The 23,010-nt window shown below is 35.0% G+C and overlaps 2 protein-coding genes across 3 annotated transcripts; one reads left to right on the plus strand and one right to left on the minus strand.

The window, feature by feature from the left end:
- Positions 1-78: 78 nt before the first annotated feature.
- On the minus strand, positions 79-1,561 carry LOC114405086. Its single transcript, XM_028367765.1, has 2 exons — positions 1,350-1,561; positions 79-1,058 (listed from the first exon to the last, which is right to left on the minus strand). The coding sequence occupies exons 1-2, from the start codon at positions 1,491-1,493 to the stop codon at positions 633-635; spliced, it is 570 nt and encodes a 189-aa protein (XP_028223566.1). The 5' UTR covers positions 1,494-1,561; the 3' UTR covers positions 79-632.
- A 941-nt stretch (positions 1,562-2,502) lies between these two features.
- Positions 2,503-14,440, plus strand: LOC114416074 (receptor-like protein 15). Of its 2 annotated transcripts, XM_028380960.1 has the most exons (6): positions 2,503-2,925; positions 3,373-3,450; positions 3,695-3,769; positions 4,545-4,613; positions 4,858-7,051; positions 13,854-14,440. In XM_028380960.1, exons 1-5 carry the CDS (start codon positions 2,550-2,552, stop codon positions 7,044-7,046), a joined length of 2,787 nt encoding a protein of 928 aa, XP_028236761.1. In that variant the 5' UTR covers positions 2,503-2,549; the 3' UTR covers positions 7,047-7,051; positions 13,854-14,440. The 2 variants fall into 2 exon arrangements, with proteins under 2 accessions (XP_028236761.1, XP_028236756.1); XM_028380955.1 differs by lacking the exon at positions 13,854-14,440 and having other exon boundaries at positions 2,504-2,925; positions 4,858-7,159.
- Positions 14,441-23,010: the final 8,570 nt, after the last annotated feature.

Consider the following 23,010-nt stretch of genomic DNA (forward strand, 5'->3'; position numbering starts at 1 on the left):
TCTTTTTTTTTTTGCATACAGTATATAGATGTTACTTCAAATTGTTTGATGGTGGTTGAAATGGCTTGGGATGTTGTGGGCAGGGGACACCAAATCTTTTTGGGCTTAAATTTTGTTGGGCCCCTTTCTCTAATTTGTTGGGAGTGTTGTTACCTGCACCTCCAACAATTGCTTCCAACACCTCTATTGAATTTTGGAAAGTTTTCTGGAGGTGCTGGTTAGAAAGTTTTATCCATTTGTTGGTGGTGTGAGTCAGGAGGCTAAGACCCCTTTGTTTTCTGGCAGCAATGTGAGTGAGAAGAGGGGTTTCTGAGAGTTTTTCTTTCCCTTGCAATTGGAGGAAATGAGAGAGATTAGAGCGGAAAGAAGAAAAAAAATAGAGAAAAGTAAAAATAAGAGTGGGGAATCAAGGGTTTGAGAGAAAATAGAGTGTGAAGCTTGAGTTTTGTTGTGGGTTCGTCTTGAGCGTGAAAGGGGAAAGAATCAAGTATTCTCTATTGGATCTTGATTAAAATTTTAAGGGTGATGCTAGGTGCATCTAGCATTATTGCTGGTACACCCAACATTGTACACCCAGCACTTTCTCTTCCTTCCACGCCTCGTCTGTTTCGCTTCTTCTTCCTTCCACGACCTCACTTCCTCGGAAGCTGCATAATGCCCCACATCATGAACACCTCACGTCTCTGTATCGATTTCTTATCCCTCTCCACGTACACCCTTCCTCTCTTCACCACTAACCTAAAATGTGCACTCTTCTTCGCTCTCTCCACCATCTCCCTGCTTATCCCTCTCTCTTTCCACGCCCCAACATCCTCTTGGATCCACCGAAAGTACTCCAGACACACCCCTCCCTCCTCCCTTTCAAACAACCCACTTGTCAGATAACTTGAACATCTTTGCTTCCCATTATTGCTACAGTTTAATGTCGCTTCTAATTCGAACCTTTTCCTGCTACTGGATTTTTCTTCGCTTTTCCTATCCTTTGCAAAAACAAGATTTGCCACTGAGGTTTTCTTGCCAATAATCGTCGGTTTAGTGTTAGTTGTAGAAAGCGTAGACTGCAAGAGACGCAATTCAATTAAATTAATCTAATCAAAATTGAACGATTCAATAAGAACATGTTATTGGTACACATACATGGGAGATATAAGATGGATCAAAGGATTAAGGGAAAATGTAAGAATTCAGCTAATAAAATTTATTGATAAAAATAAAATAAAATTGTACACATACATAGGGCGTTAATATTAAGCAATATATATACTAGTACTCCATGCATTGCACAACATATTCAAGTACTGCAATTAAGAGTAAATGGAGAAAACGAGTGTAAAGTGTAAACAAATTACCCAGAGGGAAGAGACGAAGGCAGTGGTGAGGAGGATGAGAAAGAGGAGCAGAGGAGTGTAAGCAGATACTGGAGCCTTTTTCACAAGAGTGAAATCCGTTGGTAACTGTTTTTTCGACCTTTCAGTTATGAATCTCTGCATCATCTTACTATATATTCCTGTTTAGTTTATAAAAAGAGAAACTGAGTGAGTGATTGTGGTTGAGAAGGATACAAAGAGAGATGATGATGTGTAGTTCAATGTTCATCAAATGTGTGGGGACAAGGACTTAAGGACCATTTTCAATTACTGATAATAATGCAACAGAATATTAGTAGTGATTAGCATAAATTACCGACAAAAATTATTGATTGATATTAATTAAGCATATCGCAACAGTGGTAAATAAGAAAATACACCAAGGGGCATTTTTGGAATTTTCAAAAAAAATAAATGCTGAGTGCACCTGGGTGCACTTAGCATCAGCCAAATTTTAAATTAGTGAAGTTACTTTCTGCCGTGGATGTAAGTCATAGACTCATAGTGGCCGAACCACATAAAAAATACGGTGACAAATTGGATCTTGATACCAAAGCGCTGGGACTACTTCTCGGAGTTGATGAGAAAAAAAAAGAAAAGAAAAAGAATTTTCAAATTAGACATATTCATTTTTTATTTCAGTAAAACTTTTAATATTTTTAGTCCATATAAAATTGAAATATATAAATGTTTGATCTGGAGTTAGGTTTTTAGTCCAATCACTAATATTTGTCAATTTTAAAAAGACTAAAAACATACTAAGTAAAAAATTATTCTACATTAAATTGGTGGTGCCCCACTCCTCTCATTTCAATCTTCTCTTTAGAAATTGTCTCTTAATTTGAAATTAGTGGTGGGACAAACAAGCCCAAAATTCTTTTGCGTTTCACACACGATCAAGCTAAAGACATCAGCATTAATTTATTAGCTTGAGTAGTGCTTAGAATCGGCAAAGGAATTCCAATTCCAGATAGCGTACGGGAGCGTGAATCTAACGGCAAAGACTTCCAAATTAAATAGACTGAAAAAGAAGTAGCAAATTCCCGGAATTTTCTTTTGTTGAAATTTCAAAGTGTAAAAGAAAGAAGAATTCTGTATCACATATTTATTTATTAGTAGTGGAAGGAAATGACTTCATACATATACAGGCCGAACAGAATCATCATTATATGTAGCTTAGAAATGAAGTTGGGTGTGGCAGTAGTGAGTTACTTTTTCTATTTTGTGGCATTTTTAATACAAAATCAGGTAAGTCACGGGTGCTTGGAGAACGAGAGAATAGGCCTACTCGAAATCAAGGACTACATTTTATCACTTGGCCGGAATGAGTACAATGAACTGGAATTGGGTTCATGGGTTGAAGATAGAATAAGCAATTGTTGCGCTTGGAACAGAATCAAATGCTCTAATATCTCAAGTGGCCATGTAACACACTTATCCCTCGACAATCTCAATTCCAGGGGTGAGCATTTGATAAACGGTTCACTGTTTAGTCCATTTGAAGAGTTGCTCAACCTCAACTTGTCTAGCAACGGCTATCAAGGCTGGATTAGCAAAGGTTATTTTCTTGTTCCTACTACAATACTTCATCACATTGGTTTCTCTACTTCAATTTTCAGATAAAGAAGAAAAAGGGGTATAATTAATTATTTAATCTTTATATTTATGTCAACTTTTCATTTTAGTTTTTATACTTAAAAATTTTATGTTTAGTTTCTATTTGAGCTTTTTTTTTTTATATTTTAATCCTTATATATGTCTCTACTTTGTGAAAATCTTACGTATAAATTGCTAAAAGAGCTAACAATAGAGACTCAAGGATAAAAAATGTTTATATGCTCGTGTAGGGTTTAAAATGTAAATTTTTTAAACATAAAGACTAAATGATTAATTAAACAAAAGAAATGATTTTTTTATCGACAAAAATTGTGTTGAAAGAAAGGATATCATGTAGACCTTGTTACATACCAAGTTTAAATTTTTCATGGCTATGTTTCTTTTGAAGGCCGACTTTCAAGATTGATGATGTTGGAGAACTTAGACCTTTCACATAACTCAATGAATGGTTTCCTTTCTGATCTAGGTATGTACCTCTTTTTTTTTTTTTTTTTTTTTTTAGCGTGATAGTCAATATGAATAACTAAACTATTTTTATTCATTAATAATCGCAAAAAAATTGTCCAATACTTCATCACATTTTCTACTGTAAATTTTGAAATAAAAGATTAGTAAACTTTTATTATAAAAGATTATGCCGAAAAGAAAGGATATCTTGTAGCGTATTTGTTACCAACTTTAAATTTCTCATGGATATGTTTCTTTTGAAGGACTTCCGAGATTGATGAAGTTAGAGACTTTAGACCTTTCACATAACGCAATGAATGGTTTCTTCTCAAATATAGGTATGTATTTCTTTTTTTCTTTCTTTCACAAAACACAATGATATGACAATATGTTAACATGATGATTTACGAGTCAGTCTCATTGCATTGCAAGAAAAGTTATCTACAGTGACAAATAAAAAGTGTCACGTAGGTATATATTCATTTGACATACACACATACATAATTTTAATGTAAATTTTGAATGAAATTTAACAACATAAATTTTGTATTACTATAATCTATACCTATACTTTTAACAAGTATGAGAATGAATTTATTAACATTTGACAACATGTGTTATGTGTCACTATACCCTATTCGGTTGATCATGATTAAGTGGTTAAAATCATATTATATATATATATATATATGAGAGAGAGAGAGAGTTATTAGACTTAAATGCTATGACATATTTGATATAGTTTCATATTTAATTTTGGACATTACATGTTACAGGTTATGAATTATGGTTTTCGAATTATGAGATTTATTAGTAAATTTAATTTTTAATATAGTATTATATTTTTTTAATATTTTTTAAAATATTATATGAAAAATTAAAATATTTTTTTAATTATTCTCGGTTCAACTACGTATTTAAACTATTAATATATAAATTATTATTTTCACTGGTTAAATGATTAATCTAATTTTAGCCACATATCTGCTTTTTATTTATATTAATTTCCTTTTTTCTTGATAGGATATTTAAACATTGATATTACGACATATTTATTACAAGCTCATAAATATTCTTTATCACTATTCACTAACAATATTTTTCCTATTGCAGATATTCAAAAACTGAGAAGATTAAAAGTGTTAGACTTGAGTAACAATAATCTATACGGGTCAATTGAAGGTAGTATTATACACGTATGTGAAAATAAAGCCAATTTTATACACTAGCTAATATATGACCTTACTTCTAATATATATATATATGACCTTACTTATTGTTGTATTTGGGATATTGATATCTCCTTCCTACCTGCAGACTTTGGCATGGTTTGGACATACCTTGTGTCTAAATCATTGCTCTATTATTTTAATAAAAAGTTGCTTGCCTTTCAAAAAAACAATATGACCTTTTTATTATTTTGCAGGATTATGCGAAATGCAAGATCTTACAGAGCTGGGTCTTAGCTCAAATGCGTTTAGTGATCAAATTCCGGAGTGTCTAAGCATCCTGAGAAACCTAAAAGTCCTTGATCTATCTCAAAATAAATTCAGTGGAAATTTCCCATCCTTTGTTAGGAATATGACATCCCTCGTGTACTTGTCTTTCATTGATAATTACCTTCAAGGCTCATTTTCTTTGAGTACTTTGGCTAACCATTCAAACCTTCAGGTTCTATATATTTCTTCACAGAACCCCAGAGCACAAGTTGAAACTGAAAACTCACAATGGTTTCCAACTTTTCAATTAAAGTCCCTCATCCTTCGAAGCTGCAACTTAAATTTGGATAAAGGAAGCACCATTCCTAGTTTTCTCCAACATCAAAAAGAATTGCAATTTATCGACCTTTCGCACAACAAACTAGTTGGAGCATTCCCAAGTTGGTTGATACAAAACAACTCAAGACTCGAATATTTCTTGGTGATGAATAACTTATTTGTTGGAAACCTTCAGTTGTCCTCCATCAGACAAGATATTGTTCGCCTAGATATCTCAAACAACAATGTTTCTGGTTCACTCCCTGAAGATATTGGTACATTCCTTCCTGGAATTAGAATTTTAAATCTGTCAATGAACCACTTTGAAGGAATTATACCTACTTCAATTGGTAAAATGCAAGCACTTCACTCCTTGGATTTGTCTCACAATCTCTTCTCAGGTGAATTACCAGAACAACTAGCCACAGGTTGCATTAGCCTACTAAAATTGAGGCTTTCCAACAACTTTTTCCATGGGAATATTCCTAAATTTTCAATTTTTTCATCCTTGACTAAGTTGTTTGTCAATAATAACAACCTCAATTGCACTCTGAAACAAGTATTGGAAAATTTAAATAGCAGAGGATTGGTGATAATAGACATAACCAACAATTCAATCTCAGGTGAAATTCCTAGTTCAATTGTGAAGCTGTCAAAAGCGTGGATCCTTCTTATGGGAAACAATCATTTGGAAGGTGAGATCCCTTTAGAGCTCTCCAACCTAACAACGCTTTTTATGTTGGATCTTTCACAAAATAGATTATCAGGGTCAATCTCACATGTTAATCCGTCAATCTTGAAGTTCTTGTATTTGCAAAAGAATGCTTTCTCAGGTTCCATACCTCTCAAATTTTTAGAGGGCTCAAACCTAGTAACTCTAGACTTGAGAGATAACAATTTTTCTGGAAATATTCCCAACTGGATTGATAATCTGTCAAATTTGCGGGTTCTTTCACTTGGAGGGAACAATTTCCTTGGTCATATCCCAATTCAGTTATGTCAGTTACAAAAAATCACCATTATGGATCTTTCGCACAACAAGCTCAAGGGTTCAATACCATCTTGCTTGAACAATTTGACATTTGGAATAGAAGAAATTGATTATTCGCTCCCCCCAACATTTCAATTTTCAATCATGTCGAACAAATCCCCAATAGGATCGGTTGTTAATGCTAGTGTGTCATTGTTTATGCCTTCAATTGATGTCCCAGAGGAAGACATAAAAGCTATTGTTGAATTTAGAACAAAGAATAACTTTTACACTTTTAGCAGCAACATCCTTGAGAAAATGACTGGAATGGATTTATCAAGCAATATGCTAACTGGTAGTATCCCATTTCAAATTGGAAACTTGCAACAAATTCGAGCCTTGAACCTGTCCCACAATTACTTTTCAGGTTCTATACCAAACACTTTTTCTAATCTTGCCCAAATTGAGAGCCTTGACTTGTCCTACAACAACTTGAGTGGCGAGATACCTTCTCAATTGACCAATTTGAACTATTTAGGGATCTTCAATGTGTCCTACAATAATCTTTCTGGAATTGCACCTAGTGCAGGGCAATTTGGAGGCTTTGTTGAAGACAACTACAGAGGTAATCCTTATCTTTGTGGAGCACTCCTTAAGCGAAAGTGTGAAGGTTCACCTTCATCACCGCCATCACAATTCAATGACACAGAAGGAAAGGAAACAATAATGGATATGGTAGCATTCTATTGGAGTTTCACAGCATCTTATATAACAATATTGTTGGGCCTCACAATAGTGTTATGCATCAATGCTTATTGGCGTATGACCTGGTTTTATTTCATTGCTAAGACTATACGTACATGTTTTCCAACTCTTCCTTTGTATTGAAGAAGGTCTGTTTCAATTTTATTTGTTTAGTTCAATATCATGGAGCTTTAAAATACTATAAGAAAATAAGAATAAAAGACTGCATGACAGTGTTAAGAATTTGAATTATGTTTGCATTTAATGATGTGCTTTATATTGAGTATCATATATTTTCTGGATACCATAATTATTAATAAACTTGTTACAGAAACTTCGCTAGTTTGGAACAGATGTGCTGAGCCAGATCCTCTACAGATATTGGATAGCTTAGAGTAGAGAGTAAAAGTGGTAAAATTTGAAGTCCTAGGCCTCAGGTCCGAGTTTTGTGATTGAGGGGTACACTGGGAGAGTTGTTCTTAAAAGGAGAAAAATAAATAGTCGCCTGTTGTTAGTTATCTAAACAGTATATATATGGGTGGATACAAACAGATATGCTAATTAACAAACTGCACTAACAAGTAACAAGTAACAACTAACTATTTTCTGTTATGCAATAATAGTAGTTATTATATCCTAACACCATCCTCTGGTCGGTGTATAGAGATTAGAGAGCACTCACAGCTTGGCCAACAATTGCTGAAATGGAGAGGTGTCTAGGGGCTTTGTAAAAGTCTGCAAGCTGATTTGATGAGGAAATTGAGAGTAGATGAAAAGATGAGACTAAAGGTTCTCATGGATTATATGACAATTTGACAATTAATATCGTTATGCTTTATAAGTTCACGAAAACTCAAATAGGAAGCAATATGACTGGCGGATTGACTATCAAAGTAAAGTGGGGCGATAAGGAGAACCATGAGGTCTTGGAGCAAGTAGGTAAGTCACTAAATTTCACAGGTTGTGGAAGCTAGAGCTCGAAATGTTAGAGTTTGTGGTCTTAGTTCCTTTGTCCCACATCGCTTGGTCTGTAAAACTTGTGTGGGCTTAGTCCCACATCGCTTGGTTTGTAAAAACTTGTGTCTCACTAGTGTTATATATAGAGACACCTTGTAAGCTTTTATGTGCAAGTAATAAAAAGTTCTCCTAGTGTAGCCGTGGACGTAGGCACATACATTGTGTGCTGAACCACGTTAAACTGTGTGTCTTTTTCTTTCTTCCCTTTATTTCTTTCTCTTCTTTTATTGCTCTATACTAACAACTGGTATCAAGAGCTTTTGGTTACTCCACGGGATTTCCTTAGTTTAAAGGAATTAGTGGGAGTCTTCTCAGTTTAGAGGAGGCAGTGGGAGCAATGGCATTAGAAGAGGGGAAGGTGAAGATCGAGAAGTTCGATGGCAGAGATTTCAGCTTTTGAAAGATGCAGATAGAGGATTATCTATATCAGAAGAAGCTGTATCAGCCCTTATCAGGGGTTAAGCCAGAAGACATGAAGCAAGAAGAATGGAACTTGCTAGATCGACAGGCTCTTGGCGTGATCAGATTGACATTAGCCAAGAACGTCGCGTTCAACATCGTGAACGAGAAGACTACTGCAGGCTTAATGAAGGCATTATCAGATATGTACGAGAAGCCGTCAGCAGCCAACAAAGTATACTTGATGCGCCGGTTGTTCAACCTCAAGATGGGAGAAGGTATCTCTGTAACTGATCATATTAATGAGTTTAATACTATTCTTGCCCAATTGGAATCTGTGCAGATTAAATTTGAGGATGAGGTGAAGGCATTGATTCTATTGTCATCACTACCGGATAGTTGGGCTGCAACTGTTACTGCAGTTAGTAGTTCTACAAGGGAGAACACATTAAAGCTTAGTGACATCCGTGACTTGATCTTGAGCGAAGATGTTCGCAAGAGAGATTCAGGAGAATCTTCCAGTCATGTTTCCAATTCAGCATTGAATACTGAAGGCAGGGGAAGGACTACCCAGAAGGGTCAGAATGGTCGAGGCAGATCAAAGTCAAGAGGGAAAGGTCAGAGAAAATTTCAAAGTGACGTTACTTGTTGGAATTGTGACAAGAGAGGTCACTTTAGCAATCAGTGCAAGGCACCAAAGAAGAACAAGTCGCACAAAAACAAGAAGCGCGATGATGATGAATCCGCAAATGTAGCAACTGATGAACTTGATGATGCATTAATTTGTAGTTTGGATAGTCCTGTTGATTCATGGATCATGGACTCAGGTGCGTCGTTCCACACTACTCCCTCTAAAGATTTATTGTCTAACTATGTTTCTGGAAGATTTGGAAAAGTGTACCTTGCAGATGGAAAATCTCTTGACATTGTCGGAAGAGGTGATATCAACATCAAGACCTCCAGTGGATCCCTATGGACATTGCATAATGTCAGACATATTCCTGCCTTAAAGAGAAATTTAATATCTATAGGGCAATTGGATGATGAGGGACATCACACCACTTTTGGAGATGGAGCTTGGAAGGTAACAAAAGGAAATCTCATTGTGGCTCGTGGAAAGAAGCGAGGATCTCTTTACATGATTGCAGATGAGGATATGGTAGCAGTTACTGAGGCTGTCAATAATTCAACCATGTGGCATCAAAGACTTGGACATATGAGTGAAAAAGGAATGAAGCTTATGGCGGCAAAGGGTAAGCTATCAAGCCTCAAGCATGTTGATGTTGGTGCTTGTGAACATTGTATCCTTGGAAAGCAGAAAAAGGTCAGTTTCTCAAGGGCAAGGAAGACTCTGAAAGCTGAAAAGCTAGAATTGGTGCACACAGATGTTTGGGGGCCAGCCCCAGTGAAATCTGTTGGAAACTCACGCTATTATGTCACCTTTATCGACGACTCTACCAGAAAGGTATGGATTTATTTTCTTAAAAATAAATCTGATGTGTTTTCTGTGTTTAAAAGGTGGAAAACAGAAGTTGAAAATCAGACAGGTCTAAAGGTTAAAAGTCTAAAATCTGACAATGGTGGGGAGTAAGATAGTCAGGAGTTTAAAGACTTCTGTTCAGAACATGGGATCAGAATGATCAAGACAATACCAGGAACACCTGAGCAAAACGGTGTTGCAGAAAGGATGAATAGAACCTTGAATGAGAGAGCAAGGTGTATGCGGATCCAATCTGGCTTGCCTAAAGCATTCTGGGCAGAAGCAATAAACACAACATCATATCTCATCAATAGAGGACCATCAGTTCCTTTGAATTATCAGTTGCCTGAAGAAGTATGGTCTGGAAAGGAGGTAAAACTTTCAAATTTGAGAATTTTTGGTTGTGTTTCATATATACTGACAGACTCTAATAGTAGAGATAAATTGGATCCGAAGGCAAGGAAGTGTTATTTTATTGGTTATGGATCTAACATGTATGGCTACAGGTTTTGGGATGACCAAACCAAGAAAGTTATCAGAAGCAGAAATGTTAATTTTAATGAGAACTTATTTTATAAGGACAAATTTTCTGCAGAATCTACATGTGCAGGTAAACTGTCAGAAATTTCTGAGAAAGCAACACTTGAAGAAATCTCAGAAAGTGATGTAGCCAACAGAAACCAGAGTACAGGCGTAGAGGTTGAGTCAGAACCAGAACCATCAACTCCTCTAAGAAAATCTAGCAGAATTTCAGTACCACCAGATAGGTATTCCCCTTCATTGCATTATTTGTTGTTAACTGATGCTGGTGAGCCAGAATGTTTCAATGAGGCTACACAGGGGAATGACACTATTGAGTGGGAGCTAGCGATGAAAGATGAGATGACATCCCTTCAGAAGAATAAGACGTGGTCTTTAACTAAATTGCCAGAAGGAAAGAAGGCATTACAGAATAGGTGGGTCTATAGGCTAAAGGAAGAATCTGACGGTAGAAGAAGATACAAGGCAAGACTTGTGGTGAAAGGGTTTCAGCAGAAACAAGGAATTGATTTCACAGAGATCTTCTCTCCAGTTGTAAAGATGACTACCATCAGAGTTATTCTGAGCATAGTAGCTGCAGAGAATCTTCACTTGGAGCAGTTAGATGTTAAAACTGCATTCTTGCATGGGGATTTAGAGGAAGACATCTATATGACCCAACCAAAAGGTTTTGAAGTGCCAGGCAAGGAGAATCTTGTATGCAAGCTTCACAAAAGTTTGTATGGCTTGAAACAAGCACCGAGGCAATGGTACAAGAAGTTTAATGAGTTTATGAGCAACTCAGGATTCAAAAGATGTGACATGGACCATTGCTGCTATGTTAAAAAATATACTAATAGTTATGTTATCCTTGTTGTGTATGTTGATGACATGTTGATTGCAGGATCTAGTATGGCAGAAATTAACAGGTTGAAGCAGCAGTTGGCAGAAAACTTTGAAATGAAGGATCTTGGTCCAGCTAAACAAATCCTTGGTATGAGAATTCTTAGAAACAGATCAGAAGGAATTTTGAAGCTGTCTCAGGAGAAATATATACACAAGTTGCTTGACAGGTTTTACCTTGGAGATTCTAAGACCAGGAATACCCCTTTGGGATCTCATTTGAAGTTTTCAAAGAAGCAATCTTTGCAGACAGATGAAGAAAAATGTTACATGTCAAGAGTACCATATGCATCAGCAGTTGGGAGTTTGATGTATGCTATGGTGTGTACCAGACCTGACATAGCACATGCAGTGGGAGTTGTCAGTAGGTTCCAATCAAATCCAGCAAAGGAGCATTGGGAAGGAGTAAAGTGGATACTCAGATATTTGAAGGGTACTTCAGAGATGTGTTTGTGCTTCAGAAAAGGCAATCTCACTTTACAGGGATTTTCAGATGCAGACTTGGGAGGAGATTTTGATACCAAGAAGAGCACCACAGGCTACATTTTTACCTTGGGAGGTACTGCTGTGAGTTGGAAGTCTAAACTTCAAGATAGAGTTGCTCTCTCAACCACGGAAGCCGAGTACATAGCTATCTCAGAAGCAGCTAAGGAGATGATTTGGCTAAAGAATTTTCTCAATGAATTGGGGAAAGAACAAGATGATGCTCCAATGTTTAGTGACAGTCAAAGTGCTATAAGTCTTGCTAAGAATCCAGTCTTCCATTCTAGATGCAAGCATATTCAATTAAGATACCATTTTATCAGGGAGTTGATAAATGATGGAGACTTATCTTTATTGAAGATCTTAGGATCAGAGAATCCAGCAGATATGTTGACTAAAGCTGTTACAACTGGCAAACTGAGGCTTTGCATTGCCTCAGTTGGCCTTCAAGGATAATTGAAGATGAAGGCGCTACACTAGGTAAAGAGTCGATGAACTCGTTGCTTACAAGGAGCTGCTAGAGTTTGGAACTTAGACCCCAAGTGGGAGAATTGTTAGAGTTTGTGGTCTTAGTTCCTTTGTCCCACATCGCTTGGTCTGTAAAACTTGTGTGGGCTTAGTCCCACATCGCTTGGTTTGTAAAAACTTGTGTCTCACTAGTGTTATATATAGAGACACCTTGTAAGCTTTTATGTGCAAGTAATAAAAAGTTCTCCTAGTGTAGCCGTGGACGTAGGCACATACATTGTGTGCTGAACCACGTTAAACTGTGCGTCTTTTTCTTTCTTCCCTTTATTTCTTTCTCTTCTTTTATTGCTCTATACTAACACGAAATTCAACCTCAAATGAAGAAATTAAAACACTCAAATAACGTAAAATACTAATAATTAGAGAGACAAACATAATAAACGGAACATAATAAAACAAAAAAATAACATGCACTAACAGTATAAATTAAAACACAAAAATGATGAAATTAATCATAGTTCGAGAGATTTTATGTAACAGACATATGTCTTTTTCCATTTGAATCAGTCTAGTGAGTTGTTCATCATGGGCAACATTTGCATCGATTATTGCAACATCTTAGTTGTTTATTGGGGCTGGTTGGGTTATTGGTTTCCTAAAAATAGCTAAAATTTCTATTGGACAAAAACGCTTCCAGTAGTTGGATTATGCAAACACCTTTAAAATGTCTTTATCGTTTTTCAACTCTGTTATTTCATATTTGATTAATTTTTCTGAATATTTTGTATGACCTAGCTATCAAAAGAACAATTATCTGACCACTTATGATTCATGAATTCCATAAGGGGAACCCCTAGAGGCACAACTTGCTTGATGACATCCTTGAGTGTTTTGATGCTCCATCCCAAAGGAATTTAAAATCTTATTGGGTTTGGTCCAATGAAAAAGTAACCCAAAAAACTGCCTTGTTGAAATGCAACATTGTATCATGAGTAGGAGCGATGGTGGATCGAAGTAGGTTGAGTATACCATCGGGTGTTCTGTTAATGGTACAAGATAGTTCTATAGGGCCAACAAGCGGGTATTGCTCATTGCACATTAACATTGTGCAAACATCATCATCATTTTTCAATTGCAGTGAATGCAAAAAAGATTGTTGACCTGCATCTATGGATGACTGTCGATAGTAGATTTCATGCACAAATTGTTCATTGGTTAGCCGAAGGGTGTTGTGCATTCTACTCTTTAGTGTCTCGAAAGAACACTCATTAGGAATTTACATTGGTATTGGAGTAGGACATTAAAAATAAACACCAGTTTGGTTGTGTTTGATTGATCCATTTGGAAAAATGAATGCTAATTTTGTGTTCCCAATGGTTTGAATGCTTGTTTCTCCTAAGAATGTCATAATATTGAGATTGAATTTCATTTGTGAAGGTATATTGTATGAAAGTGTGTGGTTGTATTGAGGGTGTTTGGTGTTATTTATAGTTATTTGAATATTTCTCCTGTTGATTGTTAGTTGCTATTCATGAGTTAGTATTGTAATGAAAATTTGCAAGAAAATAACAATGTGCCTCCAATTTATAGTTTTTTTGTGGAAATTGTATATATTTTCTTTCTTGTGTGATTTTATAGAGTAGAAATTCCATTTTTGTGACCTAATGTTGAATCCAACTCAGTTTGTAGGACAAAGAAGAGAAGGTGCAAAAAGGCTACTGATGAACTCGCTTAGCGAGACAGTTTGGCTAAGCGAGCCTCATCCGCTTAGTGAGGCAGCCAACTCACTTAGCGGATGGGAAACCCTAGAAAAGGATAAGTCAAAGATCTGCATGCTCAGCGCCCAACCAGCCCGCCCAGTGAGGACGTTATCTCTTCTCACACTCAACACCGTCACTATCGCTTATCGAAATTTCACTTACTCTCGCTCAGCGAGACATGCTCGCTTAGCGAGCCTTCGTGTGCTGAAAAGTCCAAGAACCTTTAAAACACTAAGATTGGTGGAAACCAAGAGGAGAACCGTTCAAGCACCATAACCAGAGGCTAGCGAAAGTGAAAAACAGGGAGAATTAGGGCTGAGAGGTTGGAGAAGTCATTCTCCATCATCTTCTTCCAATTTCTTTCACCAAAAACATTTTCTTTCTTTGTATTTTGAAGTTTTGCTTGTAATAGAAGGCTAAAGTCTTTTTGTTGGAGAGTAACTACTGAAACTCTTGATGTAATGCTCTTACTATCTATTTAATGTTATTTTTTTGGTATTTTTTACTTCTATCTAGGCCTGTTTTACATGCTTGTGGCTTGATCACCCATTTGTATGTGTAGTTAGGCTTTTTAGTATCGAAAAATGCTTTAAAACCTTAGAACTTGATAGAACAAGCTAGAAATCTATATGTCTAGGAATGGAGTGCAGTGATCTAGTGTATTTTTACACTGTGTGCTTAGTGCAACTCTTTTAGAACGAGTTTGTTGAGGAATCAAGAACAAAAGCTAAGAAAGTTAGGCTCATTCATGTGAGGAATCATGATGTAAGTATTTTCTCGATGTAAGAACACTAGGATAATATTAAATAGAGAAAATCCCTTTTATATGCCAAGAGAAATTTCAGTTGGAAACTCCCCAAAGCTTATATCTTGATATTTGTCACATTTTACAACTTTGAGTATTTTACTTTTGACCAAGTAGTTTAATAGTGCAGAAATTTAATTCACCACTTAATCTTTCCTTATTTCTAAGCTTTGAAAGTGTTTACATACTGAATATACCTAGTCTAGGTGAAACAAAATCCCTGTGGATACGATACTCAATCTTATCATTTTATATTACTTGTACGAATTGGTACACTTGCCAACCACCCGAACATTGATGTGTTTTGGATTCTCATAAGATTAGAATTGTGTTTTTGATAGAGGCTTGTTTGGAATCCAATGTTAATTGAGACATGTCATTATTCCAATTTCACTTTTATCGATATAGTGCATAACGTTATCAATTTTGACTGTGATTTTATCCTGCTACTTGGTGTACCAACCCATTATTGTTTTCAAACTTTAAATTTAAATAGTGAATTGTCAATTCAATGTCAATTTTCTGTAAATAATACATACTTGATTAATATGCATAGACTTATCAATTTCAAGTATTTGTGTTTTAGGGAGTTTTCATTTTTTTTTTATTTTCGGTGTGAACATAAACTAAAACAAATAATTTTTTCATTCAGTAAAGTAAGTACTACAAACAACAACAAAACGAAGTAGGTAATGCAAAAACAACTAACACACAAATCATCCCGAGATTACCAACCTCGTTTGATTATTGGTTCGTGGGAAGGAGACATGTTACATCCTTTTGACCTGGAAGAGGAGTCATTATCACTACCATGGTCTTTGATCTAACAATCTACACTGCTCTCGTGTTCATCTAATAGGTCCTCAAGATTGGAGGTTGAATCATGTTGGTTGTTTTGTGGGTTGTTGTTGTTACAAATTGTGGCAAATAATTCCACAAATGGTAGTGTTAGGTTGTTGTAAAAAATGTTGAACATCTGTCCAACATCATGATCATGTCCCAAGATAAAACATGTGTACATATGTGATTGTCCTGGCTCAAATATGGGGCATCGAAAGTGGAGATGTTGGTGTAGTTCAATGTTTTTTTTTTTTTGTTGAACAAGTACAACCAATTGTGTAAGGGTTATGACCTTGTTGACCATAATTTTTTTTGCATTGTTACTAATGAATTAGTGTTACAGATTTGACTGTTGTTGTAAACATAAACATATGTAGTTGGGTGAGGCATGGTGGTAATGGTATTTATAGAATTCATTGGTTGCATGTAGGTGTTCACTGTGTAGTCACATGCACTAGTAAATGACATGTGAACCTATCCAACACATGGCCTTGAGATGTAATGAAGGTAAATGCGGTGAGCAGTAATAATTAAAAATAGTTTGAATCGTTCACATAGGCTTTTGTATGTTGTGTGCAGGTGTTCACTGTGTGGTTGCATGCACTGGTAATTGGCATGCGAGCCTGACCAACACATGGCCTCAAGATGTGATAAGGGTTAATTCGGTAGCAAACGATTCTTAAATTCAAAATTATTGAAAATGTTCACAAACTATAAATACGAGGTTTGGAAGGTCGAAAACAGTTTTTTTTTTATGTTTGAGTAATAATTTGAGGTCTTTCTTGATCAAATTGTTACACAATATTTCTTTTATTCTTTTGATGTAAAAACTATGATATAAATTTGGTACAAATATATTTAATGTATTGGAAATAAATTCTATAAATAGCATAACATGGTCAATTAAGCATAGTTTTAAGGGTCAAAAATATAGTTGTTTTTACTATTAATTTGAGGTTCTTCTTGATGAAATTCTTATACGATATTTTTTTTTTTGGATTCTTTGACATGAAAACTATGAAATAAAGTTTCCATGGATATTTTTAATGTATTTGTGATAAATTTTATAAATTTCATGACATGACCACTTAAACATATTATTAATCATCGAAAACCGTTTTTTGGATGTTTGAGTAATAATTTGAGGTCCTTCTTGATCAAACTGTTGCACAATATATATATATATATATATATATATATATATATATATATATATATATATATATATATATTCCTTGACATGAAAACTATGAAATAAATTTGTTAGAGATATTTTTAATGTATTGGAAATAAGTTTTATAAATTGCATAACATGACCATTTAAACATATTTTTAAGGGTCGGAAATGTAGTTTTTTATTTTATTTTTTACTATTAATTTGAGGTCATTCTTGATAAAATTGTTACATGAATATATATATATATATATATATATATATATATATATATATATATATATATATATATATATATATATATATATATATGTTGATTTTTTTATGTGAAAACTATTATATAAATTTGTCACAAATATTTTTAATGTATTGGAGATAAATTTTATAAATTGCATAACATGGTCATTTCGAAAACTACATTAGAAGGGTGCTTAAACATAGTTGATCTCATTATCACAATATTTTATACTTTAATGATCAAAACGATGACTAATCCTATAGGGTGGTGGATGTCGATTATGTTACGAATTTCTTCTCTTTTCTATCACCGGTTCTCCTTCATGATGATGTTATTGTTGTTCTGTCTCAGGGTTTTCATTGTAGGTTGCTACAGCTAAAGAAACGTTTCTTGCTCTCCAAACGAATATGGTGCATCGAATTGTTGTAAAGAAGCTAAATATGGTGCCACAAAATTTGGTGTATTTAAATCAACACCAAATAAATTGGTCATCCATTTAGGGTTAATTGCATTGGCTGACTCGCGAGTCTGGCCAAAAGTTTGATGAACAGGTGATAGAGTACAAAATGTTGACTAAGGATGTGGAACTGGGAAATGTGTTTCTTCAACCGTTATCCTTGCAACATTATGGGTAATTGTTGTGTTTTGATCATTGAGTTGTTCTGCAACAAACAAGAACATAATAGTGTTTTGCAATACCAGTCCATATACTTTGATGTATGTCACTAACCCTTCAACCCGTTGTCCAGTTAAAATATCATTGCATTTTTTTTCTAGATATTAATCAATCTCGCATAATATTTCATCTAGTCATTGTAATGATTTCCTCACATTTCAATACGGTGAAGTTGATTAAGATTCATGAGATTAATAGGGATGTCTTGATGTAGTCTAAATTGTAGCTTGACTCGGTTTGTTTGATGTCATTCCATGATGGGAAAAAAAATAATTGCAGTACATGCAGACCAAATGTCTCTATCTCTATACGCATGTCTTGGTAGGTGTTCTTTAAATCCTCTATATAGAATACAAGAAAACTGAAAATATATGTTAACAATGCAACATTAGTAAATGTTAATATGTACATATTAATGGTGCAATTGATGACAATAATATACTCGATGGCTCTTCATATGATCTGTATGAGATCTATACCCGACCAAGTCACCATGAGGTCATCTGTACGAGATCCATTAGAAATGTAAACAAAACAAAACCATTATTCATTGCAATTTTATGATGCACGCCATTGAAATTAAAAATTTTGATTTCATTAGTTGTAATAAACTTTTATCGAGCAGATAAGTTATTTCGGGTTGTGGGACTCTTGGTGCAATAAAAGGCATGCGGTACCAAGTTCATGACTGCAATAGTAAGGTACAACCACCCATAACTCTACCAACCACCAATGATGCCCGACACAATTCTCTATACAGGTTTACTAAACAAGCAGAACCCTAACTATATTTTGTTGTTGTCAAAATCACATAATATGTTTAAATACATTTGATGAACTCTATTTCCAAATTTATCACGTATTAAAGCACCATCAATCATGTATATTATGTAAGCTTAACACCTCTACACCTGCATTGCAGTTGGGGTAATGTTGGTTCTTCAAGTAATGGTGTGTGCAAGATGCTAAGCAATCATGTCAGCTTCAATGTGGCTCCCTTACGTTCATTATCTGGAGGGACTTCGCCTAGTAACTAATTTATAACTCATCCCAATGTAAGAAGCTAGGTATTGTCACAGCACAACCTTCAACCCTAATGCCTAGATATGTGTAACATCTTCAAGTGTGATGATGCTCTCACCCCATGGAAAGTGAAAAGTGTGCGTTTCAAGCCTTCATCATTCGACGATAATAATGGTACAATTTGTGATTGTGGTTCGGGTATTGTATGATAATACAAAGTGATTGAGTCATTATTTGTGGTACATGAACGATGAACATGTTGATGATGCAATAGAGGTATATGAGCCATGACAATGAGGTTTAGTGGTAAAACGGGTACAAATGATATAAAATTTGAAGTTGGACGATGAAAATATGGTATTGACATGCATCTCCCATCAATTTAGAATATAAATTGCCTCGAAATTCCATAGCATGTTTACACTTTGTCTCATTGTAAGACCTCAAGATTCCAAAGCACATTAACACAACTGTCTCACTATCATGCATCGAGATTCCAAATCACATGAACCATGGACCCATGATTGATTGTATATATAAAGGCATAATATTACCATAGGCTTTGCATAGTTGTATCAAATCACATTGTGTGAGAAAATAGATAGAGCAAGAAAAATGAGTTCAGAGTCAATTTGTGCATACATTTATATCAATGGTGAGATCATCCACTATTCAAGTGCAAATGTAGTTTTCAGAAGTGACAAGACAAAATCGATATTGTTGAATCCAACAATGATGCTACCAGACATAATCATCACAATACAATCATCAATTAGAGATGTTGATGTTATGTCTATAATTATTGCATTATGGTATCATTGTCCTGTATACCAATTCAAAGGTCATGTTGAGTATAAGGCAATTCAAATTATTGATAGTGCGGATGTCAATAATACATGTGGGCTTGGTGAGCGATGCAAAACAGTGCGGTCAAGAGTCATGATGCAATGGGCATGTTTTTGTATGTAATGTTTGCAGGTGCATACTGTTCACTCGCATGCATCGACAATCGCATTAATGCGAATTTCAATAATCTATGTGAGCTTGGTGAGTGATGTGGGATAGTGCGATCAGGAGTCATGATGCAATGGACATGTTTTTGTTTGTGATGTTCACAGATGCACACTTTTCACTCACATGCACCGACAACTGCATTAATACGGATCTCAATACTCCACGTGGGCTCGGTGAGCAATGTGGAACAGTGAGGTCAAGAGTCATGATGCAACGGAAAGACTTTTATATGTGATGTGTGCAGGTGCATACTATTCATTCACATGCACCAACAATCGCATTAATGTGAATCTCAATAATCCGTGTGGTCTTAGGGAGTGATGCGGAACAGTGTGGTCAATAGTCATGATGCAATAGATAGGCCTTTTTTTGTGATGTGCACAGGTGCACACTGTATAATCCCACCATTTCACAACACATCACACACAACAACATCCCCACAAAAGTAACCTTTATCCCTAAATCTCATAGCCTTCCCACTCACATCCTTCAAACACCACCCATGACTCCATGTAAATAAATATCGATTATCATTCGCCATAATGGTCAGATTACACACGACTCGATTAACATATCAACATACTCATGTGTAAACCCTATATTTATATACGTGAGTAGGTCTATTACCTCAATACAATTGATGTAGCAAGAATATGAAAGAGATCAATGGAATCCTGATCCAAGGAGAAGAATGAGTATAAAGGGTTGTCCATTTTCAAATCACATTCCCACTTAAATGGACAAAGAAATTGAACAGGATACCTAAAAAATGTGAAATTTGTCGGCAACAAGGCCATAACATAAAAAATTATCCCAACATACCTTTATCTTCAACTTTTCCTTAGGCAAATATTATTGTTCATGTATTTTTATTTATGATGTATTATGGTATAAATAAATTATTTTAAAAAATGTTATCTTTTTTTTAAAATTCAATAATATAAACTAAGATTTAATTTAATAAAATAACATCTAAAGAAAAAAACAATATAGAAGTTGGGTTGACGCAACTCAACTTCTTACCTAAAAAAAAGAAACAAAGGTGAGAAGTCGGGCCGTGAAAACAAGACTTCTCAAAAGGTAGTGTAGTTCGGACATTAAATTGAGAACTAATGTACATTGAGAATTATTTGGAGAAAAGTAGTGTAGATGGAGAAAAATTCCAAGGGTATTATATATATATATATATATTGAAATGGTGTGTTTCATAAGGAATATAAAGTAGTACATAAAGTATAAGAAAGGAAATTGCTTAGTTAAGAAAATTGCATGTAGTTAAAATCCTTTAAATATTTAGGAGCTTGTTGGGGATAAATATGTATTTCCAAGATCCAATCCATCATGTTATCGATTTTAGTAAAAAAAAAAAATTCTTTATTGTGTTATCATATTTATTGTTTTATTAAATTGTTAATTTGACAAGTCCTTGATTAAAATTAGAGACTTGTTATCATGATAAAGATTATGATAATGACAAACAAGTTTTTTATAATTTTAATCTAAATTGTTCTTGATCGTAAGATTATTGTGAATTGGACATCAATAATCTGAATAGATCAATATATATGTTATGGTCTTTATTGGATAAAGATTAATAGATCTCATTTATTAAATTGTGTATATAGATGATGTACATATGGATGCCATCATTGAATTCACTCAATCGAAAATTCCTAATAGTTAATATTATCTTGATATCTCAATAGGAAATTTTCAAGAAGAAATATAATAATTTCTTTTGACGTGAGATTATCATAGTGTCATACCCTAATTTCGTCTGGGAATCTTTTGTTTGGTGGCATGCAACCTTGGCTTGACCGCTTCGAGGTACTTAACACCCATCGTTAGGCAATCCATGAAGTTCCGCGACATGCCGGAAGTTGAGAGGAAGCATTGTTGCGCAATCCGTAAAGTTTCGTAACATTCCAGAGGTCAAAAGGGGCATTATTGCGTAATCCGTAAGGTTTCGCGACATTACGGAAAGAAAATAAGTATCGTTACGTAATCCATAAAGTTCCGTAATATTACGAAAAATGAATCAGCAAAAAAAGGCAAAAGGGGGGTGTATTTAGTAAACTGGGGGTGCAAATATAATTTCCAAATCAGGGCCCTTCTAGAGGATTCTGGGCATTTCCTTGCTTAAGGTGGAAGCAACCTAGCTCGCCTGGGCGAGCTAGGCAACAACCTCCTCCCCCTTTTTCCTATAAATAGGCGAAGGGAGGCTGTTCCAATGATCCCTTACCCCTTGGCTATGCATTTCAGCTATTTTTGGTGAAAAAAATTGTTTCCGTGAAGAAAATCCAAGCTGAGGTGCTTCTGTAACGCTTCCGAGATGTTTCCGTGAGCAAATCCGTGAAGGTTTTCCGTCGTTCTTCACCGTTCTTCATCCGTTCTTCGTTCTTCAACGGGTAAGTTTTCAAATCCGAGACTTTCAATTCATTTCTTGTTTTGTTAGCTTTCGTCTTTATTTCGTTCACTTTCGGTTTTCTTTTATTCTGTTTTTAACGAGCTTTAACCAATCGTTTAAGCTGTTTCCTCACCTAATAAATGATAAAATGAATTTCAACTGATCATTTGTGTTGTAATATCGTTTAATCACTTTTAAAACAAAATCTAACCGATCGTTCACGTTGTAACCTCGGTTAAACCAAAAAAGGCAAAATAATAATAAAATAATCAAAATATCTTGAAAAATAATAATAAAATAATCAAAATATCTTTGAATAAAATAATCAAAAAAATCAATCGGACATTTTTCTTTGGAAGTTTCCTTGGATCAATTGACTAATAATCAAAGTGAAACTAAGGTTAAAATCAACTCACAAATCAAGCTTTGTCTGCAAAAATAAGTAAAAACCGTTTTAAGGTCCAATGCCTTAAACGATCCTTTTTGCTTTTATCAGTTAACATGGACCGTTCAAAAGCATAAAATCAACATGTAACTTTACCGCTTTTGCAAGAACTACGTAGGTCTGATTTCCTCATCACAATCGAGGATACATAGGAGCAAAAGCCCCGCTTTTGTCGACCACCCCAAGAGATCGTTAATGGTCCAATACCTTAACAATTTTCTCCTTTCAAAAACAAGAGATCGTTAATGGTCCAACGCCTTAACATTTCTCTCCTTTCAAAATCAAAAGATCGTTTAATGGTCCAACACCTTAAATGACCTTTTGTTTAGTCAAAATATATCTTGCAAAAAAAGATAAAAACAACTTAACCAACGTTCAGTTCTCAAAGAACTACGTAGGTCTGATTTCCTTATCACAATTGAGGAATACGTAGGAACAAGGGAAACACCCTTGTCGA

Source organism: Glycine soja, chromosome 1 (assembly GCF_004193775.1).
Source record: "Glycine soja cultivar W05 chromosome 1, ASM419377v2, whole genome shotgun sequence".
Classification (NCBI taxonomy): domain Eukaryota; kingdom Viridiplantae; phylum Streptophyta; class Magnoliopsida; order Fabales; family Fabaceae; genus Glycine; species Glycine soja.